Here is a 25,676-nt window from a genome sequence, read left to right on the forward strand (position 1 = left end):
GGCAGGAAACTCACTCCACCCCAAGAAGCTCTTGGCCTTTTATGACACACCTACTTGTAGACATGCTGTTTGTCATTGACATGACATAAGCAGCTGCCATACTTTTGTGCTGCAAAAAGCCAGTACTGCCTACAGTATCTCAGATCATCATTTTCATTAATTCCAACATAACCCTTATTTCCATCATCACCATGATCATTCCTTTTCTCCTCCCTTTTTGTCATCTGCACGAGAGTCCTTAACATTTGTGTGGTATTTTGAGCCAGAAAGAAGGTGGTGTCATTAATTCTGACTGGGGACAGGAAAATTTCACCGTGGCAGGTGAGCTGGGAATTCAAAGGTAAGATTTAGAGGTACCAACAAAATGGCATGGCTCAATAGTGAGCCCTCCACTGCTGAAAAATGAGATGTCCATGTCCATACCCTCCACTATATTTTTGTTTGCAGCAAATGTCACTTGTATATTTCTTCTCAAATTAAAGAAGGTGTTTTGGCAAAATGAGTGATAAGACATGCTTTGGAACTAGAGTGCTTGGCTTTGAATCCTGACACCACCACTCCCTAACTTGTGATCTGGCAAGTTATTTAACTTCTTTAAGCCTCAGTTCCCTCATCTATAAAATGGGGAGAGTTGTAGTATGTATCTTATAAGGCCAATGTGAGCATCAACAGAGGTAATGTGGGTAAAGTCTTGGGACTGTAAACTGCTCGGGCCATGGGTGTCACGCGCGCACGTGTGTGTGTGTATGTGTGTGCGCGCGCTCAGTCCCTGAGTCGTGACCCCATGGACTGAAGCTCGCCAGGCTCCTCTGTCCATGGGATTTCTCAGGGAAGCTTACTGGAGTGGATTGCCATTTCCTTCTACAGGGACTCTTCCCAACTCAGGGATTGAACCTGCGTATCCTGCATTGGCAGGTGGGTTCTTTACCACTGAGCCCCCAGGGAAGTCTTGTGTTACCTGTTATTATACAGTTTGCAGTGGAAGCTTCATAAGGGCAAAGACCTTGGTTCTTTTTTTAATATTTATTACTTTTTTATTTATTTTATCTATTTGGCTGCACCTGATCTTAGCTGTGGCTTGCGGGATATTTAACTGTGGCATGCCAGCTCTTAGCTTCGGCATGTGGGATCTAGTTCCCCAACTAGGGATTGAACCTGAGCCCCCTGCATTGGGAGCTCAGAATCTCAGCCAGTGGACCACAAGGGAAGTCCCAAGACCTTGATTTTTTAATTCACTGTCATCTTTCCAGCCCCTACAACATTGCCTAGCACATAACTGATAATCTGTAAGTAACTGTTGAATGAATGAACAGAGCTGTGGGGGACAGTGACATGGCCAAAATGAAACAATTGGCAAAAGGCTCAGGCCAAAGCACTAGCGAATAGCCTGATTAATAAAAAGTATGCCTTTGATATTTTTAAACTGCTACTTCCAAATCATTTGATGGAAGGCTGAAAGAATGTAATCAAACATCATTTCTCCAACATGGTGTGTTTCACTAAAAAGAAAAAAGAGTTGCGTCTGTTTCTCTGAGTATTCTCTTTGACCTTTAAAAAATAATAGCTAAAAGAGACAGTATTGGAACTCTATTGAGTCACTATTTTGGTTAAATATTGAAGGAGGACATGTATTTCAAAGCCCACTTCTTTCCATTGAACCAACGCTTTCTCTAAATGATCCACTCACTCAAAGCACTCCTACCAAAAAGTACACTTGGCAGTTGTTAATACAATTTATATTTTAAAGCTTTCTGATATTCAGTGTATCAGATGGTATAATAACTTGGTTATGGAAGGCAAGTTACTAGCCCTGTTGCTTATCAGACCTGGGAGCTTGCACCTGAAATGCTTCTTAGAATCCTGACACTGGGCAGGGTACTATCCTGGACTGTTCATTTACTGGTGGGATTTCTTTTTCTCTAACTTGGCCTACTTCTCTGTCACTATTTCTAAAATTCTGATGGGCAAAGGAAATTAACTGTTAATAGATTGTGATTATAACTTGCCAGGTGGCACAGTGGTAAAGAGTCCACCTGCCAATGCAGGAGACGCAGGAGACCTGAGTTTGATCCCTGGGTTGGGAAGATCCCCTGGAATAGGAAATGGCAACCCACTCCAGTATTCTTGCCTGGAAAATTCCACGGACAGAGGAGCCTGGTGGGCTACAGTCCATGGAGTGATGAAGAGTCAGACACGACTGAACCCACATGCATTACTTTACATTACAAGGCTGTTATTGCTAACTGGTTCCAGTGCCTGCCTCCAGTGGACGATGGGGTCAGATTTGCTAGTGGTCACAAGTGAGAGTAGCGCCCTCTGGCAGCTGCCCACAGAGACTCCAGGAGATGGGGCAGCGCTTCCAGCATCTGGTTTCCCGGAGCATCTCATCCCATACCCTAAAGAACGACTTTGCAAACATATGTCCTGTACTTGAATTCAAAGCCACAGCCATTGTCTACAGAAGGGAGGGAGCAAGGAACACCAATCTGAGTGCTTCTGATCATTAGCTTGGCTTTCTACTGCACTTCAGAATCTCAGGCATTCCAAGTTTGAGGGGATGCCCATGCGACCAAAGGTCCCTTCTGATCAAAGCAGGAGTCCTTCTTCCAGCTTCTTGGATGGGTTGGGAGAAGAACTTTGAGCTGAAGAAATTTTAGGAGAGCTCAGGAAACCGTTGTGTATTCTGCAGGTTCTAGCAGATGGACCAATGGCTTTTCAGAGGATGACTCCTCAAACGAATGTGTCATCAACACAGCCCCTCCTCTGCTGCAAACCGAGCATGACTCCCCGTTTCATGCTGGTCAAGCTGTCCCTCAAGTGGTCCACTCTGGCCCTCCACCTGCTGCCCGGGTTTCTGCTACTCTCTCCCTTGTTCACTCTGCTCCAGTCTCAACCCTCCTAGAAATTCCTGAGTACACCCTCCTGGCCTTACCATCTGCTGGGGATGTCCTTAACCAAGAGATCCCCATGTCAACTTCCTCTTTCACATTTTGGCAGGAAAGCCACCCTTTCGGTGACAGCATCTACCCTGATGTTCTCATTTAAATTTGTAACCTCTCTCTCACACAGCATCCCTACCTCACCCCACATTCCACTGTATTTTACATTGCAGTATTTTGTCTTTATTCATTTATTTGGCTGTGCCAAGTCTTAATTGTAGCAATGGAATCTTTGACTACTTCGATCCAAACATGCAAGACCTTTAGTTGTGGCATGCAGGATCTAGTTCCCCAACAAGGGATTGAACCTGGGCCCCGACAGTGGGAGCATGGAGTCTTAGCCACTGGACCGCCAGGGAAGTCCCCATTGCTCTATTTTAAAAGCATGCTTTTTACCTTCTTTTTGTTGTTGTTCTGTCACTAAGTCATGTCCAACTCTTTGTGACCCCATGGACACATTAGGCTCTTTCTCCTTCACTATCTCCTGGAGTTTGCTCAAATTCATCTCCATTGAGTTGGTTATGCTGTCTCACCATCTTGTCCTCTGTAACCCCTCCTCCTTTTGCCTTCCATCTTTCCCAGCATCAGGGTCTTTTCTAGCGAGTCAGTTCTTCGCATCATGTGGCCTAAGTATTGGAGCTTCAGTTTCAGCATCTGTCTTTCCAATGAATATTCAGGGTTGATTTCCTTTATGATTGACTGGTTTGATCTCCTTGCTGTCCAAGGGACTGTCAAGAGTCTCCTCCAGCATCACAATTCAAAAGCATCAATTCTTCAGTGCTCATCCTTCCTTATGGTCCAACTCTCACATCCGTACATGACTGCTAAGAAAACCGTAGCTTTGACTATACGGACCTTTGTCAGCAAAGCGATGTCTCTGCTTTTTAACATACTGTCTAGGTTTGTCATAGCTTTCCTTCCAAAGAGAAATTTTCTTTCAATCTCATGGCTACAGTCACTGTCTGCAGTGATTTTGGAGCCCAAGAAGATAAAATCTGTCACTTCTTCCACTTTTTTCCCTTCTGTTTGCCATGAAGTGGTGGGATTAGATGCCATGATCTTAATTTTTTGAATGTTGAGTTTTAAGCCAGCTTTTTCACCTTCTACCACTCCAAATAATTTATGTAATTGTATTATTTCCTTCTGCCAGCAGGGCAGGCCCACAGATAGAAAATGACGTCCACTTCTCACTAATGTATCCTCAAAGTCTAGAACAGTAGCTGGCATATAGTAGGCCCTTGGAAAGCCTTTGTTGAATGATGAAGGAAGAAAGGAATTTCCATCATTAACTATGTCTTGATGTTTGCTCTTGTTCTCAGATGGACACAGGCTTCTTATCTAAGTGTTAGGATTACAAGCAAAGTCATCAGACAAAAGGCCAAGACATTTAAATCTGCAAACTGGGGTCTGTATTTCAGGCCTGGTTCCTCTACCTGGCCATGGACACACACAAGGATTTTCACCTCTCTGAGCCTCATTTCTCTCATTGGAAATGCAGGTGCCATAACCCCCATGCTGACCTACTGTGGTAAAGTACCACACACATAGGAGATACATAATAAATTTAACTACTATTTTTATAATGGTGACAGCTGGGTAAAGCTGTTATGTTATAAATTATTTAAAGATCAAATTACCAAAATTATAGGGAAAACAACAGGCATATCTGAAATGAGTTTTTAAAGTCTCCGTAAAATTGATTAGATTATATTTTGTCTTCTGATTTCCATTTATTGTTATGAATGTTTGTCGATAATGGAGTATATACTCCACATTATTCCTTTGGATATCTGCGTGGTTTGCTCACATTTTGGGGAGCTCTCTGCTCAAATATAACTTGATCAGAGATAGCTGTATTTTTCTCCATAGCACTCTTCACCAATGCACAGGAAATACCATAATTTTGTATTTGTTTAGCATTTTTCTTATGGGCCAGCAGCTTTGGTGTCTTATGTTTTTATTGGAGCGTAATTGCTCTACACTGTTGTGTTAGTTTCTGCCGTATGGCAGCGTGTGTGCCTCAGCGCAACGGCTTAGCCGTATGTGCACATATATGCCCTCCCTCTTGGACCCCCTCTCCCATCGCAGCCCTCCAGGTCATCGCAGAGCACCACGCCGAGCTCCCTGTGCCGTGCGGCAGCTTCCTGCTAGCTGTCTCTTTCACACGTGGTGGTGTATATGTGTCCGTGCTGCTCTCTCAGTTTGTCCTGCTCTCTCCGTTATCCCCACTGTGTCCACAGTTTGTTCTCTTCATCTGCATCTCTGCAACCAGGTTCATCAGCACCATTCTTCTACTTCCCACATATATGTGTTAATACACTGCTGCTGCTGCTGCTGCTGCTAAGTCGCTTCAGTCGTGTCCGACTCTGTGCGACCCCGTAGACGGCAGCCCACCAGGCTCCCCCATCCCTGGGATTCTCCAGGCAAGAACACGGGAGTGGGTTGCCATTTCCTTCTCCAATGCATGAAAGTGAAAAGTGCAAGTGAAGTTGCTTAGTCGTGTCCGACTCTTAGCGACCCCGTGGACTGCAGCCCACCAGGCTCCTCCGTCCATGGGATTTTCCAGGCAAGAGTATTGGAGTGGGGTGTCATTGCCTTCTCCAGTGTTAATATGCAATATTTGTTTTTCTCTTTCTGACTTACTTCACTCTGTATGACAAACTCTGGGTTCGACCATGTCACTAAAGATGACCCAATTTCGTTCCTTTTTATAACTGAGTAACATTTCATTGTAATCATGTACGACATCTTCTTTATCTATTCATCTGTCGATGGACATTTAGGTTGCTTTATGTAGTTTTAAGTACTTCTTACCATTTTAAGTAGTGCTGCGATGAACACTGAGGATGTGTCTGTCTTTTTGTATTCCTTTGTTTATTGTCTGCATCCTCATAAGTAGAAGAAGGGGTTTGGTCTCTTTTGTTGATTGACATATCCCCAGACCCTAGAGCGGTGCCTGCACCTACAGAATTGAAGACATTGCCCTTTATTAAGCTATTTCCCAAGAGTGTAGCTTGAAGGTTTATATAATTGGCCTGTGCCTAAGCCAGTAGCATGTGCCGCAGGTAGGATCGCTATATATTACAGAGTGCCCAGGACACCCCAGATTGGTGCCTGCCTCCTCTCACTCTCAAAAGTATCCAAGTTTTCAAGATAGATACATTGTCGTAATAGTTATAGCATCCAGAAGACTCAGGCATGACTATTGTCGCTCATTAAAGGAACATGCGGGCTTCCCAGGCGGCACTAGTGTTATAGAAGGCGCCTGCCAATGCAGGAGACATAAGAGGCGTCAGTTCAGTTCCTGGGTTGGGAAGAGTCCCCTGGAGGAGGGCAGGGCGACCCACTCCAGTGTTCTTGTCTGGAGAATCCCATGGACAGAGGTGTCTAGAGGGCTGCAGTCTATAGGGTTGCAAAGAGTCAGACACGACTGAAGCAATGCAGCACACACGCAAAGGAACATACAGTCTCGCTGAGAAAAAGAAATGACTTGATAGTAACAGCTGACGCGTACTAACTGATCATTGTATGCCAAGGGATCCATGTAATCACTTCTCTCCATCACAAAAACCTATGAAGTAGGTACAGTTATTATCCCCACTTAACATGGAGAATCCCAGGGACGGTGGAGCCTGGTGGGCTGCTGTCTATGGGGTCGCAAAGAGTCGGACACGACTGAAGCAACTTAGCAGCAGCAGCATGTGAGGAGCCTGAAGCTTAGAGAGATTTAAAGCTCTGTCTCCCCACATTTAGGTAAGGGGCAGAGTTGAGAATTCAAATCCCAGAGGCAGATCTTTGTACTCCTAGGTTAGTGTAGCCGACAGCATGGTGGGGGTTTGTCCTTACGTGAGCTCTTTTTATCTTGTGGCGATCCTGGAAAGTTAGTTGTCCCACTTCTTAAAGCTGGCAAAATAGGCTTAGCTGTGTTCAGTAGCAGAATTAAGAGACAAACATAGAATAATATGAAAAAAAAATTGCAAACAGGATGGCATTAGGTATGAGTCACCATGGGCTGGAGACACTTCATGTTCTTGGCTTCCGTTATATTTTTATTACCTAATGTGTCACAAGGTATATAACTCAGCCCTATAGACCCAAACACACGACACCTACTCATAACCACCATGGGCTTAAATGTTTGAAGAATATTTTATTTGATTCAAACATTAAATGGGTAAACTTGGAAAAGTAAGAGTGAACTAAACTCTTGGCAACAGATTCTGCTTGTGTTAAGTCAGTGTAGTTGAGTTTGACCATTTTGCGACCCTTTGGAGTGTAGCCCACCAGGCTCCTGTCCATGGGATTCTCTAGGCAAGCATACTGGAGTGGGTTGTCATGCCCTCTTCCTGGGGATCTTCCTGACCCAGGGATCAAACCGACGCCTCTTATGTCTCCTGCATTGGCAGGCATGTTCTTTACCACTAGTGCCACATTAGCCAATGTCTATTCTCTACTAGTGTTCTTGCCTGGAGAATCCCAGGGACAGGGGAGCCTGGTGGGCTGCCATCTATGGGGTTGCACAGAGTCGGACACGACTGACGTGACATAGTAGTATTCTCTACTACAGAGGTTGACCAGTGTTTGTCCTTTGGTAGATTGCCATATTTCAACCGCTCTATTCTGTATACTCATCTGATAAAAGAAATGCTGGGAGACGGGCTTTATCCCCTGCCTGTAAAATTGTGTAGTTGAGGAACTTTATAAAGTTATACCCTATAAAGTCATCTTCTCTACGAATTGGGCTCTTCAACTTGGACATAATGGACTCTTTTTTCATTTAAGTCAATACTATATTCATCCGTAACAACAAACATGCCTTTTGGTGAAGTAATGCAGATGGTAATTGGGCCTTCTTTGGAGGAGTCAAGATCAAGATTTAGGTGACTTGAGAAAATGCTCCAATTTTTGGTGCATACTGCACTTTATCAGAACATCAGACACATTTTAAGAGAAAACAGGCTCCTGGTGAGGCACTATTTTTAGCTCAGTAGCTAATGATGAATCAAAATGTTTCTTCAAACCCAATTACCCAATAAAACTTGCCATAGTAACCGTCACATTACACAACACCTCCTTCATGCTCACACCAAAACTTCTTGGGAACTGCTACCACCAGCTCCTTGACAGCGCCATCTGCTCCGGAGGGAGGGGAAGGAGGAGACGATGGGGGAGGCTGGAGAGGAAAGGGGAGTTCTGATCTCAAATCGCAGGAAGAGCGTCTCAGGGCAGAGATATATTGGGTAGAAGAACCATCTTCTGTGGTTTTCAGCGTGACCTAGAAGTGGCTCAACCTCAGTGTGCCAGGCTGAAACAAGCTGTGGAGCATCAGCAAGAAGCCCTCTGCCCTTGCCCTCCCCCTACTCACTTACTCCACGGTCACCCTCTCTGCTTGCCCTCTGCCTGGGGTAGGTGTGGCCTGCCTCTTTTATTGGCCAACTCCTCCTCATTCTTCAGGTTTCCTTTAAACTTTCCACCCCCAGAGAGGTTTTCCCTGAACTGTTTGATCTAAATTAAAGTTCCTATGGAGAGTCCCGTAAGGAAGGGCCCTGAGAGAAGGTCTTATTTGCCGTGAGAATCTAAAACAGATGTGGAGGCAACCTAGATGCTCATCAACAGAGGAATGGAGGGGAAAGGTGTGGTACGTCTATATGATGGAATGTTACTCGGCCATGGAAAAGGGTGAAATGATGCCATTTGCAGCAGCACGGATGGACCTAAGTATTACCATCCTAGGTGAAGCGGCCAGACGGGGACAGATACCATGTGACGTCACTTGTATGTAGATTAAAAAAAAAGGGTACAAATGAACTTGCTTTCAAGACAGAAACAGACTCACAGCTTTGAAATCAAGCTTTTGCTTACCAGAAGGAAAATGGGGGGACATGGTGGATTGGGAAATGGGGACTGGCTTGGCATGTGCGCACTACTGTGTAGAAAGTGGATAACTAATAAGGACCTATTGTATAACACAGGGAACTCTACTCAGTATTCTGAGGTGGCCCATATGAGAAAAGAATCTGAGAAAGATTGCATGGATATGTATATATTTGTGGTGGAGGGGGGCTGGTTCACTTTGCTGTATACCTGAGGCTAACACAGTGTTGTGAATCAACCATACTCCAATAAGAATTTCTTTTTAATAAAATAAAACAGTGTCTAGGTCATTGTCTGATATCTCAGTTGGTAAAGAATCCGCCTGCAGTGCAGGAGACCCCAGTTCGATTCCTGAATCAGGAAGATCCCCTGGAGAAGGGATAGGCTACCCACTCCAGTATTCTTGGGATTCCCTTAAGTCTCAGCTGGTAAAGAATTAGCCTGCAAAGCGAGAGTCTTGGGTTCGATCCCTTGGCTGGGAAGATCCCCTGGAGAAAGGAAAGGCTACCCACCCCAGTGTTCTGGCCTGGAGAATTCCATGGACTGTATAGCCCAGGGGTCACAAAGAGTCAGACAGAACTGAGCAACTTTCGCTTCACTTCACAGGTCATTGTTGGGGCTCAGTAAATATAAAATGGATGAAGAAAGAAGAGAACTCTCTAAGACACAGTCAAATCGTCATCCATCTAGTAGTCTGGATGGCAAAATACACTCATTATTCAAAGCACTCATTGAACACATTTATTTGTTCAGCCAATATTGGAGGCTGACAGCATCCGTGAGGGCTCTTAATGCTTTCTGGTTATTACCATTTGGGTCCTCTGAGAAGCAGACTGAGAGGTGGGTGAGTATTGGGAGTTTATCAGGGGATGTTTTGGGAATCAGCTCCCATGGAAGGAAAGAGAAGAAAGTAAAACTAGACAAAGGGACAAATTGAGCTCTGAATCAATTTCAACAGCAACCTCAGTAATTCCATGGGGAGTTTGTTTGTTTTTGGCTGATCTGTGTGGCATTCAGGATCTTAGTTCCCCAACCAGGCACTGAACCTGTACACTCTGTGATGGAAATGCAGTCTTAACCACCAGACCACCTGAGAAGTCCATGGGGAATTCTGAAGCCGGGATGATGTTTTCGAGCTGAAGTTATGAGCATTTATACCTCCAAGTTCATTGGTCTTAGAGAGTGACCTTGGGTGTGGAGGCCCTCTCAGCTGAGTTGATGCTCAAAGAACGATGCCAGCCCTTGGCAGGAATCCTAGGAGAATATGTCCCTGGTTCCTAGAGGGAGACCTAATGGCTCATCCCAAGACCCACCACAGTTTACTCCTTGTGCCACTGGGATCTACGTCTTTGCACAAGTTCTGAGAGCAGTTTCTCTATGACCCTGGTGAGCCTGTCTTTCCTGGGCAAGCTTAGAAGAGGGCAGTGCCTGAGATAAATCAGTTTCCACTGTTGCAGCTGGTCTTGGGGGCCCAACTGATACACATGGTGTCCCTCCTCTTGTCTCTGTTCTAGATTCCCCTTTCCGCCAGCTGGCATCTCTGGCGGTGGTTTACATCTCTTGGTGGTTTAGCGTCTCTTGCTGGTTTACCTGACAGCATGTTCCAGTTTCTAACCCTTCAGGCCTCTGAGCCTCTGGTCACCATGGCTTTCCTAGGCCAGGATATAATTCCTGCCTGAATGATGACTCTGCTTGTCTGCTGGTTACTTGGCATAATGAACCCAACATGCCATCTTTTATAGTTCGTAGGACTGTTACTCTCACCTGGTGGAAGTTTTCAACCTGTGGAGAGCTGGAACTCTAAAGCTAGAGCACTCAGGGTTTCAGGCTCCCCAGGTGGGTCACTGGGAGAGATGGTAAGTGGGGTCACTCCTGCTTCCCCTCTTTATTTCTACCAGGGCTTAGCATCCCACCTACCAGGGCTTAGCATCACGCCTTTGAAGTGTCCACTGCATCCTGAAGAGTGGCGTCCCAACTTTGGAGAGGTTGACTACAAAATGACGCCAAGGTGCTCCCTTATTCAATCCAGGGCTCCCTCAGCTCCTGGGAGTGATGCAACCACTGGATCCTGCAATCTTGTGCCCATTCTCACACCCCTTCTGTCACAAAGGACATCCCAGGGTCTGACACGACGCTACTGGAGACATGTTTAATATTGTCCCCAGGCCAGACTCCCGCACATGCATCTATCTCCAAGCTAAGCAAAACCCCCCAGGCTCATACCATCACCTCCATTTTTAAAATTTTTGAAGCTAATTCTGGAAGAAGAACCCCTTTTTTTTCATCTGGCCTGCCTCAGGTCTTAGTTGCATTATGTGGGAGCACAGACTCTAGTTGTTCAGGGTGTGGTATCTTAGTTCCCTGACCAGGGATTGAACCTTCACCTCCTGAATTGCAAGGCAGATTCTTAACCATTGGACCACCAGGGAAGTCCTGAGAGAAAGCACCACTAAAGGTAGCTAAAGCGATTCCCAGCTCTTCCGTGTCCTGTGTGTCAGGAACGGAGAATGTGACAAAGAGGGACATTTCATCAGTGACCTGCCAGTGACCTGACCAGGAGGGTCCATCCAGCAAGGGAGCAATTCATTTGAGTCTCGCATTCCCCAGCTGACCCTTTGCCTCCTCCTAGCCACATCCATAAAGCACTTGAGATGCGATGCCTGACAGGCCCTAGATGGAGAGAGAAGAGAATTGAATCAGTGTCCACTTGGGTCTTCAAAACATATCTGATTTGCCTGCCTGTGAATATTTATAGACTTCATTTCCAACACAGTGCTGCAAAAATGCCCTGTGCCTTTTGCATCAACAGTCTTTTCAGAAAGGACACCTGAGTCTTTCCTGACTGTCAGCAGCAGATGAGTCATTCATTCTTTTTTTCATTCAAAGAAACATTTATTATTCACCTGCCAGCTCCAGGAGTTGTGGGCATCCAGACTGTGGCTTTTCCCATCTCTACTTGTTTTGCTAACTTCCGTATTTTCTGCTACACGTGTCACAATGCAACATATACTACTTGGATGAAACCTACTCTACTTTGGAATCACAGCTTACACTGAGGTTTGGTTTTAAAGCAAACAACGTAGTCACAAGTCAGGCTGTAAAAAAAAAAAAAAATCTGTTAAATGCCAAAAGAAGTCAGCAAATGGATGTATCCTACCTCCATAAGCCAACATAGGCAAGTTTTACTCTGGAATGGTCGAGGCCAGAGGAAGCAGTTGGCTTGTGTTTAGAGCCATGATGTGTGACGGAGATGTAACTTTAAACCTAGTGGCACATCCAGTCGGATGGGGTGGGCGCCTTGCTGGAGGCCACAGACCGATACAGACTGTAAATCCTTGTCCTCTCACGCCATGTGCTCATGAACAGACACCATGCTCAGACCAGCTGCTCGGTCGTGCCCAACTCTTTGAGACCCCATGAGCTTCAGCACGCCAGGTGTCCCTGTCCTTCACTGTCTCCCAGAGTTTGTTCAGATTCATGCCTATTGAGTCAGTGATGCCATCCAGCCATCTCATCTTCTGCCACCCCCTTCTCCTCTTGCCCTCAATCTTGCCCAGCATCAGGGTCTTTTCCAGTGAGTCAGCTCTTCACATCAGGTGGCCAAAGTATTAGAGCTTCAGCTTCAGCATCAGTCCTTCCAATGAATATCCAGGGTTGATTTTCTCTAGGATTGACTGGTTTAATCTCCTTGCAGTCCAAGGGACTCTCAAGAGTCTTCTCTAGCACCACAGCTCAAAAGCATCAATTCTTTAGCACTCAGCCCTCTTTATGGTCCAGCTCTCATATATGTAGGTGACTACTGGGAAAACCATAGCTTTGACTATCCAGGCCTTTGTTGAGAAAGTGATGTCTCTGCTTTTTAATATGGTCTCTAGGTTTTTTCTTCCCTCTCTTCTTTACCCCTCCCTTCCTTTCCCTTCCCTTCTCTTTCTCCACCTCTCTCCCTCTCTCTCTCTTTGGTCTTCTTTCTTACCCCAACTTGTAATTGCAATCAATACAGAGAAGCTAAATGTACAGATGAGAAAACTCTGCTAGGTTATAATTGTCACCATATAAAACTCAGAGTCCAGTGGAGAAGCTTCCTCCAATACTCTGGGCACATATGACAAAACTCTGTACCTGGACTTGGCTCCTGGTTTTCCTTGCAAAGTAACAGCTGAGTTGGTTGATGTGGTCAAGCCTCCAGAAAAAGCGTCTCCTCCTAAAACAAAATCCATTAATATTGATATTAATTGATATTAATATTAATAAGAATTCCTTGATGATGCTGTCTTTAACTGGAATATTCAAAGAAGTGTTCGTGAGTCCTAAAGTTAGGAGGGCTGAGTATTCTGCAGGGGAGGATTGAGCATAGTGATATGGAATGGATTTTGGCATCAGACATATTCTCGGTTCCACTGTCAATCAAGCAAATGTTTGGGATAGGATTTCATGCATGCCAGCTCAGTCAGTCAGTCATTTCTGACTCTTTGCAACTCTATGAACTGTAGCCCACCAGGCTCCTCTGTCCATGGGATTTCCCAGGCGAGAATACTGGAGTGGGGTGCCATGTCCCCCTCCAGGGATCTTCCCAAACCAGGGATCGAACTCACATCTCTTGGGTCTCCTGCATTGGCAGGCAGACTCTTTACCACTGTGCCACTTGGGAAGCCCCAGGATCGGATTGAGGGAGCCACAAAGTGCGATGAGACACGGAGAATGCTGTTCCCACCCCCAGAGATCTGATGGAGCAAGGAGAGGGGTGGTATTATCAAAACCTAGTGAGAGCTGTCATGTTAGTTACACAGGAACACAGTCTTTGCACAGGTGGCTGCAGAATGAGGGCTTGCCCCAGTCTCTCTCTCTTCCTATCTTCCTGGCTCCTTCCTGAACTAGCCATGGAAGAACCTAAATGGAAACTGAAGACAAAGAGACCTGATACCACCCAGAGATATCAGCATAGAGAGGGGCACAAAAGGGCAGCTCTTTAGGGGCAAAAAGCTGATCTAGAGAACCCCAAGGTATCCTCTATGACTACGAGCCAGGGAGCACATACGGGAGAAAGAAGAGAGAAGAGTACCAAATCCCAATGGCTCCTCCTTAGTCTCTGCCCACTGCCTTTTTCTGGAGGCAGTCTATGTGAAAACTTCTATACTAGTGGCTGCAATTTTGGGGTGTTTATTGTGTAAAACAAAGTTGGCTTAAAACTCAACATTAAGAAAACTAAGATCATGGCATCCAGTCCCCCACCACTTCATGGCAAATAGATCGGGAAACAATGGAAACACTGAAAGACTTTATTTTGGGGGGCTCCAAAATCACTGCAGATGGTGACTGTAGCCATGAAATTAAAAGATGCTTGCTCCTTGGAAGAAAAACTATGGTCAACCTAGACAGCATATTAAAAATCAGAGACATTACTTTGCCAACAAAGGTCCATCTAGTTAATGCTATGGTTTTTCCAGTAGTCATCTATGGATTTGAGAGTTGGACTATAAAGAAAGCTGAGCGCTGAAGAATTGATGCTTTCAAACTGTGGTGTTGGAGAAGACTCTTTAGAGTCTCATGGATTGCAAGGAGATCCAACCAGTCCATCCTAAAGGAAATCAGTCCTGAATATTCATTGGAAGGACTGATGCTGAAGCTGAAATTCCAATACTTTGGCCACCTGATTTGAAGAACTTACCCTCTAGAAAAGACCTTGATGCTGGGAAATATTGAAGGCAGGAGGATAAGGGGATGACAGAGGATGAGATGGTTGGATGGCATCACCAACTTGATGGACATGAGTTTGAGTAAGCTCCAGGAGTTGGTGATGGACAGGGAAGCCTGATGTGCTGCAGTCCATGGGGTTGCAAACAGTCAGACACGACTGAGCTACTGAAATGAACTGAACTGACTTTGTAAATGCTAAGTAGTTCTTTATGGATAGCAACTGCCTCCCCACCCCCACTTAAAAAAAAAACTTTTTGGCCACACCCTCTGCAGTGGAAGCATGCAGTCTTAACCACTGGACCACCTGGGAAGTCAGACAGTTGCCTCCTTCAATCTTTATAACTACTCACAAAGAATCATTACCTATGATGATTCTTCTATGACTGCTAAGCTATAATAATGTTGAGAGTAAGTTTTGTGTGTTATTTTATTGTACCTTTGCAATAACCCTAGATCATAGGGATTTCTTTTTTCTTTTGCATGTGAAGAAATAGTAAGTTCACTGGAATATAAGCTTCAGGCAGAAGAGACTTGTTCTGTATGCCCAGAGCCCAGGATAGTGCCTAGAACATCTATAATAGGTCATCAATAGTCATTTCTATTAAAAACCAAAATAGACTCAGAGGCTCTCAGAGGTAGAGTGTTGGGGTTAAATTCTGACTCCCAAACTCTAAAATTCTAAACCATAGAAGCTTCCTGGATAATTGAAGGGGGGCAACTGAGAACAGACACTTTCTTTCTTCCCTTGGGTATCCATGAAAATTTGTTTCATGAACTTCCCTGGCAGTTCAGTGTTAGGACTGCACACTTCCACTGTAGGGGGCATTTTTTCCATCCCTGGTTAGGGAACTAAGAGCCTGCAAACCACACTGTGCATGGACAGAAAAAAAAAAAAAAAAGTCTTGAGAATCTTTAACTGAGGCATCCCCTAAGGGAGGGCAGGAAGCTGAACAGCTCACATCCCTTTAGTCTGTCCACCACCAAGCTCATTGATTCATTCAACAAACATATCCCAAAGGCCTGAAGTGTTAACAGTCTGTATATTTCATGGGGGCAGGACCAATGTTTCTTTGGTCCATCTTTATGTAGTCCTAGCATGCTGCCTCACCTATTGGGGGCACTCAGTAAATATTTGTTGCTTCTAAGAATGAATGAGGAGCAGATTTCCCTGGTGGCTCAAACAGTAAAGAATCTGCCTGCAATGCTGGAGACCCGGGTTTGGTCCCTGGGTGGGGAAGATCCCCTGGAGAAGGGAATGGCTACCCACTCCAGTATTCTTGCCTATAGAATCCCATGGACGGGAGAGCCTGGTGGGATACAGTCCAGGGAATCACAAAGAGTCAGACACAACTGAGAGGCTAACACACACACACACATACACACAGGTTAAGTGTAAGCACTACACAAGGCCCTGGGGATGTAGAGTTGACAGCGGATGAGACTGATCACCACCATATAAGAGCGATGATAGATGACTATATGAGATACAGTCCCACAGAGCAGAAAACAAAGAGGAGAGTCGCTTCTACACGGGGTGAGGACCAGGCTGAGTCTTGAGCTCTGTGAATTGAATAGGTCATGGATCCCCCACCTTTGGGATGTAATGCTTGATAATCCTAGATGGAGCTGATGTGGTAATAATAGAAATAAAGTGCACAATAAATGTGATGTGCTTGAATCATCCCCAAACCAACTCCCCACCAACCGTGAAAAAATTGTCTTCCATGAAACTGGTCCCTGGTGCCAAAAAGGTTGGGGACCACTGGAGTAGATAGCAAGGAAGATGTGCAGAAAGCATGCTAGGAAAACTCCTGCTGGTTTTCCCAGGACCAAGCAAAGGAAAACCTGGTTTTCCCAGGTTTTAAAGCAAAGTTCTGTGTTCCAGGAAAACCAAGACCAATTGGTCATGCTAGTACCACTCACTAGCTCTGTGGCCCTGGGTAATTGCTTAACCTCTCTGAGTCTTATTTTTCATTTCCATGAAATGGAGCTAATAAGACCAAGTCTGTTAGTTGCTCAGTCCAACTCTTTGTGACCCCATGGAGTGTAGCCCACCAGTCTCCTCTATCGATGGAATCCTCCAGGAAAGAATACTGGAGTGGGTTGCCGTTCCCTTCTCCAAGGACTCTTCCCAACACAGGGATTGGAACTGGGTCTTCTGCATTGCAGGCAGATTCTTTGCCATCTGAGCCACCATGGAAGCTCCTTTGGGTTGCTATAAAATAGCATACATAAAGGCCAAAGCTCAGTATCTGGTACACAATTGGAGTGTGTAAAGGGAAGCTCTCCTCACGTTCCCTCCCTTGCAAAGAAGCAGGAGATGCTAAGGGTGGAGTTACCTGAGCCTGGAAAATACTATTGAAACAGTTACTGGCCACTTGGTTTGTCCCTTTCTCTGAATACTGTGGAATAAACATTGTAAATGGGCTAGTATCTTAAGCCGCTTTGCCTGAGCATAGTTTATTTTAAATTTTGAGCTACTGCTTGTTATACTTCTGATATTTTTTAAAAATTTAACTTCATCATCTTACCTTATCTATTTTTGAAGGGTTTAATCATTTATTTTTCCTCACCTCCAGTCCTTCCTATTTTTAGCCTTTAACATTTTTACTTCCTCCTTAATGTCAGAGTTTTGTTTAATCCATTTTTTTTAATCTTATACTCCTATTTTTTTTAAATTCTGTTTTCCAGAATAATTCTCTCTTCTTGTTCTCATCTGAAAAGACTGCCTTTTCCCCTCATTACTTTATCATTTCTCACTGAACTCAGAGTTTTTAATGTACTTTTTTCATCATGCTATCATATGCCCTCTGAATTCAGCATGCCAGCATCATTTTTTCCCTTAGATATGCTCTTAAGTTTACTACTTTAATGCTCTGTTATTTTTTTAAACTTCATTATGTACTATCTTGGAGAAGGCAATGACACCCAACTCCAGCCTGGAAAATCCCATGGACGGAGGAGCCTGGTAGGCTGCAGTTCATGGGGTCGCTAAGAGTCAGACACGACTGAGCGACTTCACTTTCATGCATTGGAGAAGGAAATGGCAACCCACTCCAGTGTTCTTGTCTGGAGAATCCCAGGGACGGGGAAGCCTGGTGGGCTGCCATCTATGGGGTCGCACAGAGTCGGACACGACTGAGGCGACTTAGCAGCAGCAGCAGCAGCAGCAAGTACTACCTATAATTTCTTCTCCTAATTCAGTATGTATTATTATAAAGGACAAGCAGGAAGCTTGGTCTCAGGCTGACAGCTGTAAGAAGAACCCACGACTCTGGCAGAGGACGCTGTCAGTGCTACCTTTGTGCCTCCAGGTGGCTCAGCTGAGCCCATGGAGCCTCCTAATCACCCCCATCCCAGTCTTCTCTGAGTCCTTAACTCAGAGAGGGTGATAACTCTTCCTGCTGCTGTACTGCTGGACATCTTTCTCAAACACAAAGCTTCCCAGGTTGCTTACCTGCTCAGACCTTCCATGAGTCATTCTTGTGATATAACATACAACAAAAGCAACAATAATAATAATAATAACCATGACCTCAGTGAACACATAGTAAGCAATGATTGTCTTATAAGCCTTTTGCTGATTGCTATCATTACTTATACAACGGCATCTTTAGGAGGGCATTCTTCTGTTACAAGTGAGGGCTGTATTAACTAACTGGGCCAAGATTACATAACAAATAAGTGGCATTATTGGAAACTCGGATGGCTCAGATGGTAAAGAATCTGCTTGTAACACAGGAGATCTGAGTTCAATCCCTGAGTCAGGAAGATCCCCTGGAGAAGGGAATGGCAACCCACTCCAGTATTCTTGCCTGAAGAATTCCATGGACAGAGGAGCCTGGTGGGCTACAGTCTGTGGGTTCACAAGGAGTCAGACATGACTGAGCAACTTTCATTTTCACTCACTCATTGGGAACCCAGATCCTCAACCACTGGGCTAAACTGCTGAGTGCTACAGAGCAAAGCAAACCAAACCCTTTAATATCCACGCCCTTAGTGAGGGGAATGACCTGCCTGAGTCACCCAGGGGGTGAAAGATGGGATTGAATGACTCCATAATCCCCCCTACTACCTTCTCTACATAGTAAACAATGAGCAGAAACATTCTTTGTAAATTAGTGTAAATACAAGAGATGTTAATACTTCATGGTCCTCTGGGTTATTTCTGAACCTGAAGGGAGAAAATCTTTTTCTCCTGTGTTCAGAACACCCCTGAAGCTTGAATAAGAAATATGATGTAGGACTGGTTAACTCAAGAAATGTTGTGCTCAAACCCATTCATATAAACTCAAAGAGACAACATCCTCCAAGTCAAACTAAAAAGAGCTAGGAACATTCGGGATTACACCTATGACCTTTTCATTTTTGGCATCATAGCATACTGCATCCTCACAGAATGATTTTCAGTGCTTGGTTTAGGAGGTAGCTTCTTTCTCAAGAAAACAGGAAAAGAAACCAGCTAGAATAGTAATTTGCAATGCATCATTTATTCAGAGATAAAAAATATATATTGCACTGTACACTAGAATTTGGGGGGAAAATAACCTCATGTTTATATATACAACATTTATTGGATATCTGTTACCCGCTATGCATATTCATATATATACATATAATACAAATATTTATTGTTCATTGTTCAGTGGCTGAGTCATGTCTGACTCTTTACAACTTCATGGACTGTAGCATGCCAGGCTTCCCTATCCTTCACCATCTCTTAGACATAAATATATAGCTATACATGTATGTACTTGTATGTGGTGAAGCTTTATTCCCATTGTTCAGATGAGAAAGTTCAAAAGGCAAAAAGTGGTCGTACGCCTATGGTCGTATGCCTGGTAAATGGGGGCAACAGGAAGTGCAAACCCAGGTCTCTGGTTGCAGAAGCTACAGCACCGGGCAGATGTGAAGGCCCTTGGTGTGTGGCTGCCCCACTCACTTTGTCAGGACCCCCAGAACTAGGTCTTCTTTGCTTGTATTCAGGCTTTCTCTAGTTGAGCAGGGATTATTCTCTAGTGTTGGTGCAGTGGCTCCTTTGTTGCACAACATGGGCTCTAGGTCCAAGGGCTTCAGCAGCTGCAGCACGCAGGCTCAGCAGTTGTGGCACACGGGCTTAGTTGCCCCCTAGCGGTGGGTGGAATCTTCCCTGACCAGAGATCGAACCCATGTCCCCTGCATTGGCAGACGGATTCTCATCCACTGTACCTCCAGGGAATTCCTCCTTGCTAAATTAAAAAAGTACAACTGTCCACAGGGACAGGTCCCAGAGTCACTTTCCCAGAGTTAGTCTCTCCGTACACACAGTAGTACTTGAAAGGATGCTTTTGGAAATGCAGAAATGAATGGAAGGGCAGTCTTTCTCCTGTTTTTATAATAAAGTGCGTCTCTTCTAGCCTGCAGCTTGGACTGCAGACTGTGGCAATGCTCCCTGTACAAAGCGAACTGCAGAGAAAATGAGATGCACCTCCCTGTGGCATAACTTTGAATGCAGAAGGGTGGGGGGATCCCCAGCGAGTCAGTCCTCCGGTCTGGCCGGTTGGCAATGAATGGCACAGATCTTGCTGCCAGGATAAAAGCGCAAATCCTGTGTCAAATGGGGCAGCTGACTCTGCGAGCCTTTCCAGCTCTCCACTGCCTGGCCTCAAATAGCAGTGCCCACACTGTGGACACCGCCCCAGGGAGGAAGGGGCCAGCCTGGCCCACACAGAGAAGCTTCCATCTCCAGGGCTTGGAGGAAGAGACGATGGGGAAGGTGAGGAGGGACTCATCCTATCTGGATGAATTTGTCAAGGGCTTCCCACTCACAGTGATAACATCCCTCTTCCCAGGCATCACAAAACAGCACCCAAGAGGTGGGTCATTGAAATTCACTCATGTGACTCTGTCAAGCTAATTAGACTCGACAAGTGTTTGTTGAGTATTACAATGCCAGACCCTGTGTTAAGAGATGAGATACAATGAAATGGTCTCTGCCCTGTGGGAGTCCAGAATTTAGTGATGTTAGTGAACGCAAATTCATGTGCCCGACGCACAGTGAAGCCAAATAACACCAGAACACCAGAGTTCGGAGCAGAGAAAGGCTTATTGCTGGGCTATGCAAGGAGATGGATGACTTGCGCCCCCGACCAACACAAACTCCCCGAAATGGTCTCAGCAAAGCATTTTTAAAGGCAAAGTGAGGGAAGGGTGAGGTTGATTGTGGCAAACTTCTTGATGCAGAAACACTTTGTCCACATAGGTCAGGTCACAATGTTCCTGTAATTCTCCAGCTAAACAAATGTTCCTCTCTGTTTACTTTTTATCCCTTGTTTGAGTGGGAAAGCATCATACCCTTAAAAGTCAGAGCCTTGAGAACAGGCTATCCTGTGTACTTTAAACTATAGGCAACATTCCTAACTCTGAAGCAAAAGCAATAGAATATAAAGGTTAAAGTAAAATACATAGGTCTATATGGAGTCAACTTTGTTCTTCCCAATACAGCATGACTGATGGACCTATATATAGGAGGTCGAAAGGCAGTGTTATTTCTGATCTTCAGATCGTTTTCATGAAGCAGTGATTCCCTATGGCAACCCGTGGACCCACTGCAGAAAGTGATTTTGGGAGATTCCTAAAAAAATGAAGATTCCCAGGCCTCATTCATTTTTGATTCATACAATAGTAGTTAGATATATCAACAGCACTGAGCGGTATTTAAGTATTTTAATACATCCTAAAATATCCATTCTACTGTTGGTGAACATTCAGATTATTTCCACTTTCAAGCCCTCGTAGAAAACGCTGCTCTTAACATTCTTGGGCATGTTTCCTGGGCTGTTTGTGCAAAGACGGCTCTGGGTTGAAGGGGAAAGGTTCAGTTCTAATGATGTGCAAATTCAAGATTAGTGTGCAAGTCCAAGTAGCAATGTCAGTTCACATTGCCAACAGAATCCTTACCGATTTGATGATGCCCCACTATTTTTTTTTTTCCTTTTTGGTGCCAACCTGGTAGATGTAGAATGGGTGTGGATTTTTAACTTATAGTTCCTAGATTGTTACACTTATTTTCATGTTGATATTCTCTTGTTTTTGAAATACCCCACTTCTCTTTGCCTTTATATCCTATAAGATTGCTTTTATTTTTATAGATTTATACAAGTTCTTCATGTGAGCTTAAATTGATTTTTACCAGTTGTAAGTGTTGCAAATATCTCTACTTATAGTGTTTTCCATTTAATTAAAGCTGTCTTTCAATGAATAGAAATGCTTAATTTTAATTTTGTCAAATGTATCAGTCTATTTTTATGGTTTGTATTCTTTGCATTTAATTTTAAAAATTTATCAAAATAGTAAAATATTTGTGCCTTTCATATTTAAGACGTTAATCCACTTGCAATGTATTCCTATATATTGGATTAGGCAGGAATTTACTTTTACTTTATTTTCCAAATGAATTACAAATTTTTCTAACACCCTTTGTTGAAAAGGCCTTATTTGCTCCTTAGAAATACAGTGCATTATTATCAAGTTTGTGTGTTTATGTTTCTGGGCTCTCCATTCACATCTACTGGTCAATTTCTGTATCCCCCTGTAAATACCAGGATGTCTTAATTATTATGGCTTTATAACAATTCTGTTACCTGGTACTGCAAGTCTCCTATGCTGTTTCCTTTAGGAATATTTTATGTATTCTTTTTTAAAATTTTATTTATTTATGGCAGTTCAAATCTCAGTTCAATTCTTTTACTATTAACTCGATCATTTGCTCTTTGCCCTGTGCATATGTGGGTCAGAGAAGAGTTTATATAGGAATTTAATGTTCTTCCTCACTGGTTCTCTTCTTTGGGGGCTTTTCCCATCACTTTTCAGCAACTACAGTTGTTCTGAACCTTACTATTTTTTATTCATTGATTTTTAATTGTAGGATAATGGCTTTATAATATTGTGTTGGTTTCTGCCACCCATCAGCGTGAATCAGCCATAAGTACTGAACCTTATTCTTTGCTTCTTCAGACCAACTGGGTTTCCCATTGCAATTTTTCACCTTCAAACTATACCTTATGTTATCTGCTCTCAAGCTAAAGCCATAAAAAATCAAGAAAGCCTTACTATGTTGTTTTTTTTTCTTCCATCTATTGACTCCTTTCCAGAATCTCCTGCTTTTCTTCACCAGAGAGAAGTTTGGAACGGGGCAGATGTGCTTCCTAGGTGGCTCAGATGGTAGAGTCTGCCTGTAATCCAGGAAACCCGGGTTCAATCCTTGGGTCTGCAAATTTCCCTGGAGAAGGAAATGGCAACCCACTCCAGGATTGAGCCTGGAGAATTCCATGGACAGAGCATGCGGACTATAGTCCATGGGATCACAAAGAGTCAGGCACAACTGAGCAACTAACACTTTCAATTTCAAATGTGAAAATACAAAGTTTAACTTAAGAGTTAAAGAGACTTTGGCACCTGGGAGATGGGTAATGGCAATGGAACCTTAAAGCAGTAGACAAATGTGATATTTTCTCTTGAGTTAGGAACATCAGGCCTTGGATGCTCCCCCAGGAAAACCTGGGTACCAAAGTTAAATACAATAGTACCTTTCAACTAACATGTTTCCTGTTTCTTACTAATCTTTCTCGTCTTTTCACCTGCTTCCCCAACCCTTTAAAAAATTAAAACTTTCAGCTAGTGAAGGGATAAGTGAGATAGTGTGAGGAAGGAAGCTTTCCTTGAGGTTTCAAATTTGAGTTCAAATCTGGATTTAGGGAGCTGTTGCTGCTGCTGCTGCTAAGTCGCTTCAGTCGTGTCCGACTCTGTGCGACCCCATAGACAGCAGCCCCCCAGGCTCCTCTGTCCCTGGGATTCTCCAGGCAAGAATACTGGAGTGGGTTGCCATTTCCTTCTCCAATGCATGAAAGTGAAAAGTGAAAGTGAAGTCACTCAGTCGTGTCCGACTCTTAGCGACCCCATGAACTGCAGCCTACCAGCCTCCTCTGTCCATGGGATTTTCCAGGCAAGAGTACTGGAGTGGGGTGCCATTGCCTTCTCCGGGACTTAGGGAGGGAAAAGCTTTAAACTGGATGGTGTGGTTGAAGAAGGGCTGTAGGAATAAGTTGACCTGAGAACTGAATGAGGGGCAAGGTTCTATTCAACTGCTACTAAACATTTGGATTATTACCTTAAGATCTACACTGGAAATTTTTAAAAATATATATTTACTTATTTTGGGCTGTCGTGGGTCTTTGTTGCTGCCTGGATTTTTTTTATAGTTGCTGTGAGCTGGGGCTACTCATCATTGCAGTCTGCCGGTTTCACATTGCGGTAGCAATGAGTGCAGAGTGCAGAGCACAGCCTCTAGGCATGCGGGCTTCAGTAGCTGCGGCCCCCCAGCTCTAGAGCACAGGCTCAATAGTTGTGGCCCACAGGCTTAGTTGCCCTGGGGCATGTGGGATATTCCTGACCCAGGGATCGAACCCATGTCTCCTGTGTTGGCAGGTGGTTTGTTTATCACTGAGCCACCAGGGAAGCCCTACCTTGGAAGTTTTTGTTTCTTTAGTCATTCTCTTTGCCTGCAAAGCTCTTCTTTTAACCACTTGACCAAGCTGTGTTTGTAATTCTGTTCTAGGTTGTGGCCCAGGCAGTGTTATTCATGTGTATGAACACAGCTGGAATCTTCATCAGTTACCTGTCAGACCGGGCCCAGCGCCAGGCCTTCCTGGAGACACGGAGGTGTGTGGAGGCCAGGCTGCGCCTGGAGACGGAAAACCAAAGACAGGTACCGACTGAAAAGACCTTGTGTCTTGGTGATCACTTAGCCAGTCTCTGAATTCCATAGAGATTTTGTCTCCCCAGACACATCCTGCCTAGCAAGCGTTGTCTCAAAGTCTGTGTCATGGGATTACAGACGCTGAAATAGTTATGTTAGACTCTCAGGCCAAAATGAATTGATCTTAGTTTCCACACTCAATTGTTCCCCATAAGAAATAAAATGAGTCTAAATATAAAGTGATTTCCTGACGCTTTTCACTGACATCTGTGTTTGTGGAAAAGGCCATGGTTTCTGAAAACCATCCGTATTCTCATCTTTAATTCTTATTTTCTCAAAGTGTAAATTGTTATTTCAAATAAAATTTTTACTACATAGCAATTCAAATTATAGGAAGCTCAGAGAAAAATCTTTTACATGTGTAGTTCCTAATACCTCATCCTGATTTTCAGAAGAGATCACTGAACACAATAAATTTTATGGAACATGATACCAGTCCCAAGATAGGGGATGCGATAGGAAAAGCAGCTTGGTCCAAAGTGGAGACCATGAGTTTTAGCTGGAAGAGGTTAAAATAAAGGAATTTCTTGGACATCCTATTTAGGTGGGTGTTATAAGGATTTAAAAAATGACCTCAAATGATATGTTTCTCAAAGATGAAATTAGCTTTCAAAAAATAAAGATTTTCTCCTATTTAAATTATTCATATATAAAAATTAATGCATATCTCTGCCTCTGAAAGTAATGTTCAAAAAGAAATAACAGGAATATATTAAAGTTGGTTATAGAATGAACATATTTTATACTCAAACTGTTTATATACTCTTGGGAATCCTAGGCTCAATAGATATATTAGTTCTACCATACAAGGCTTTTTTTCAAAAAGGTACATCTGTGGATACATGCTTGTTATTTTAAACTTTGTGCAATAATGGTTTGGGAAATTATAAAGAAAATAGCTTCAAAAATGGAACATTTTTTTATCTTAATCTCATCGAATCATCAGTAAAACATGGATCTTTGAAGTGAGCAAAGCCAGGTCTGTTTGATAATGGATGAGGCGGACAGATAAGGTGCAACTTGACAAAATACAACTCCCAGTGCTGTATGTTATTGCCAGGGGCACAGAAAAAATTATTGAATTTCCAGCTCCTACATGGATTTCATAGGATTTAGAATTAGGACAATTCTAAGTTGATGTCTAAAACATCTATGGAACCTCATAACAGATTTATTGTAGTTGCCCTGAGCATCACTGTAAAATAATTTTGAAAAATAGCTTTAAGAAAGAAATCACTTTGTGCAATAAACACGATATCTCCCAGGTTATATACACATATACATTATGTTGCTCTGTAAAACAGGGCAGTTGCTAGACTGGCACATCACTCTTTCCATGGATCTATGCCAATTCAGACAGTGCTGAAGATTAA

At 43.8% G+C, this 25,676-nt stretch overlaps 1 protein-coding gene across 3 annotated transcripts in view; it reads left to right on the forward strand.

Annotated features, from left to right (window-relative positions):
* ADCY8 (adenylate cyclase 8) overlaps nt 1–25,676 on the forward strand; it is a 225,256-nt gene that overhangs the window by 19,943 nt on the left and 179,637 nt on the right. For all 3 annotated transcript variants that reach the window (XM_010811937.4, XM_025001640.2, NM_001192841.1), the window contains exon 2: nt 24,103–24,252. In XM_010811937.4, coding sequence (XP_010810239.2) covers nt 24,103–24,252 — 150 coding nt within the window. The remainder of the gene's footprint in view (nt 1–24,102; nt 24,253–25,676) is intronic.

Source organism: Bos taurus, chromosome 14 (assembly GCF_002263795.3).
Source record: "Bos taurus isolate L1 Dominette 01449 registration number 42190680 breed Hereford chromosome 14, ARS-UCD2.0, whole genome shotgun sequence".
NCBI lineage: Eukaryota > Metazoa > Chordata > Mammalia > Artiodactyla > Bovidae > Bos > Bos taurus.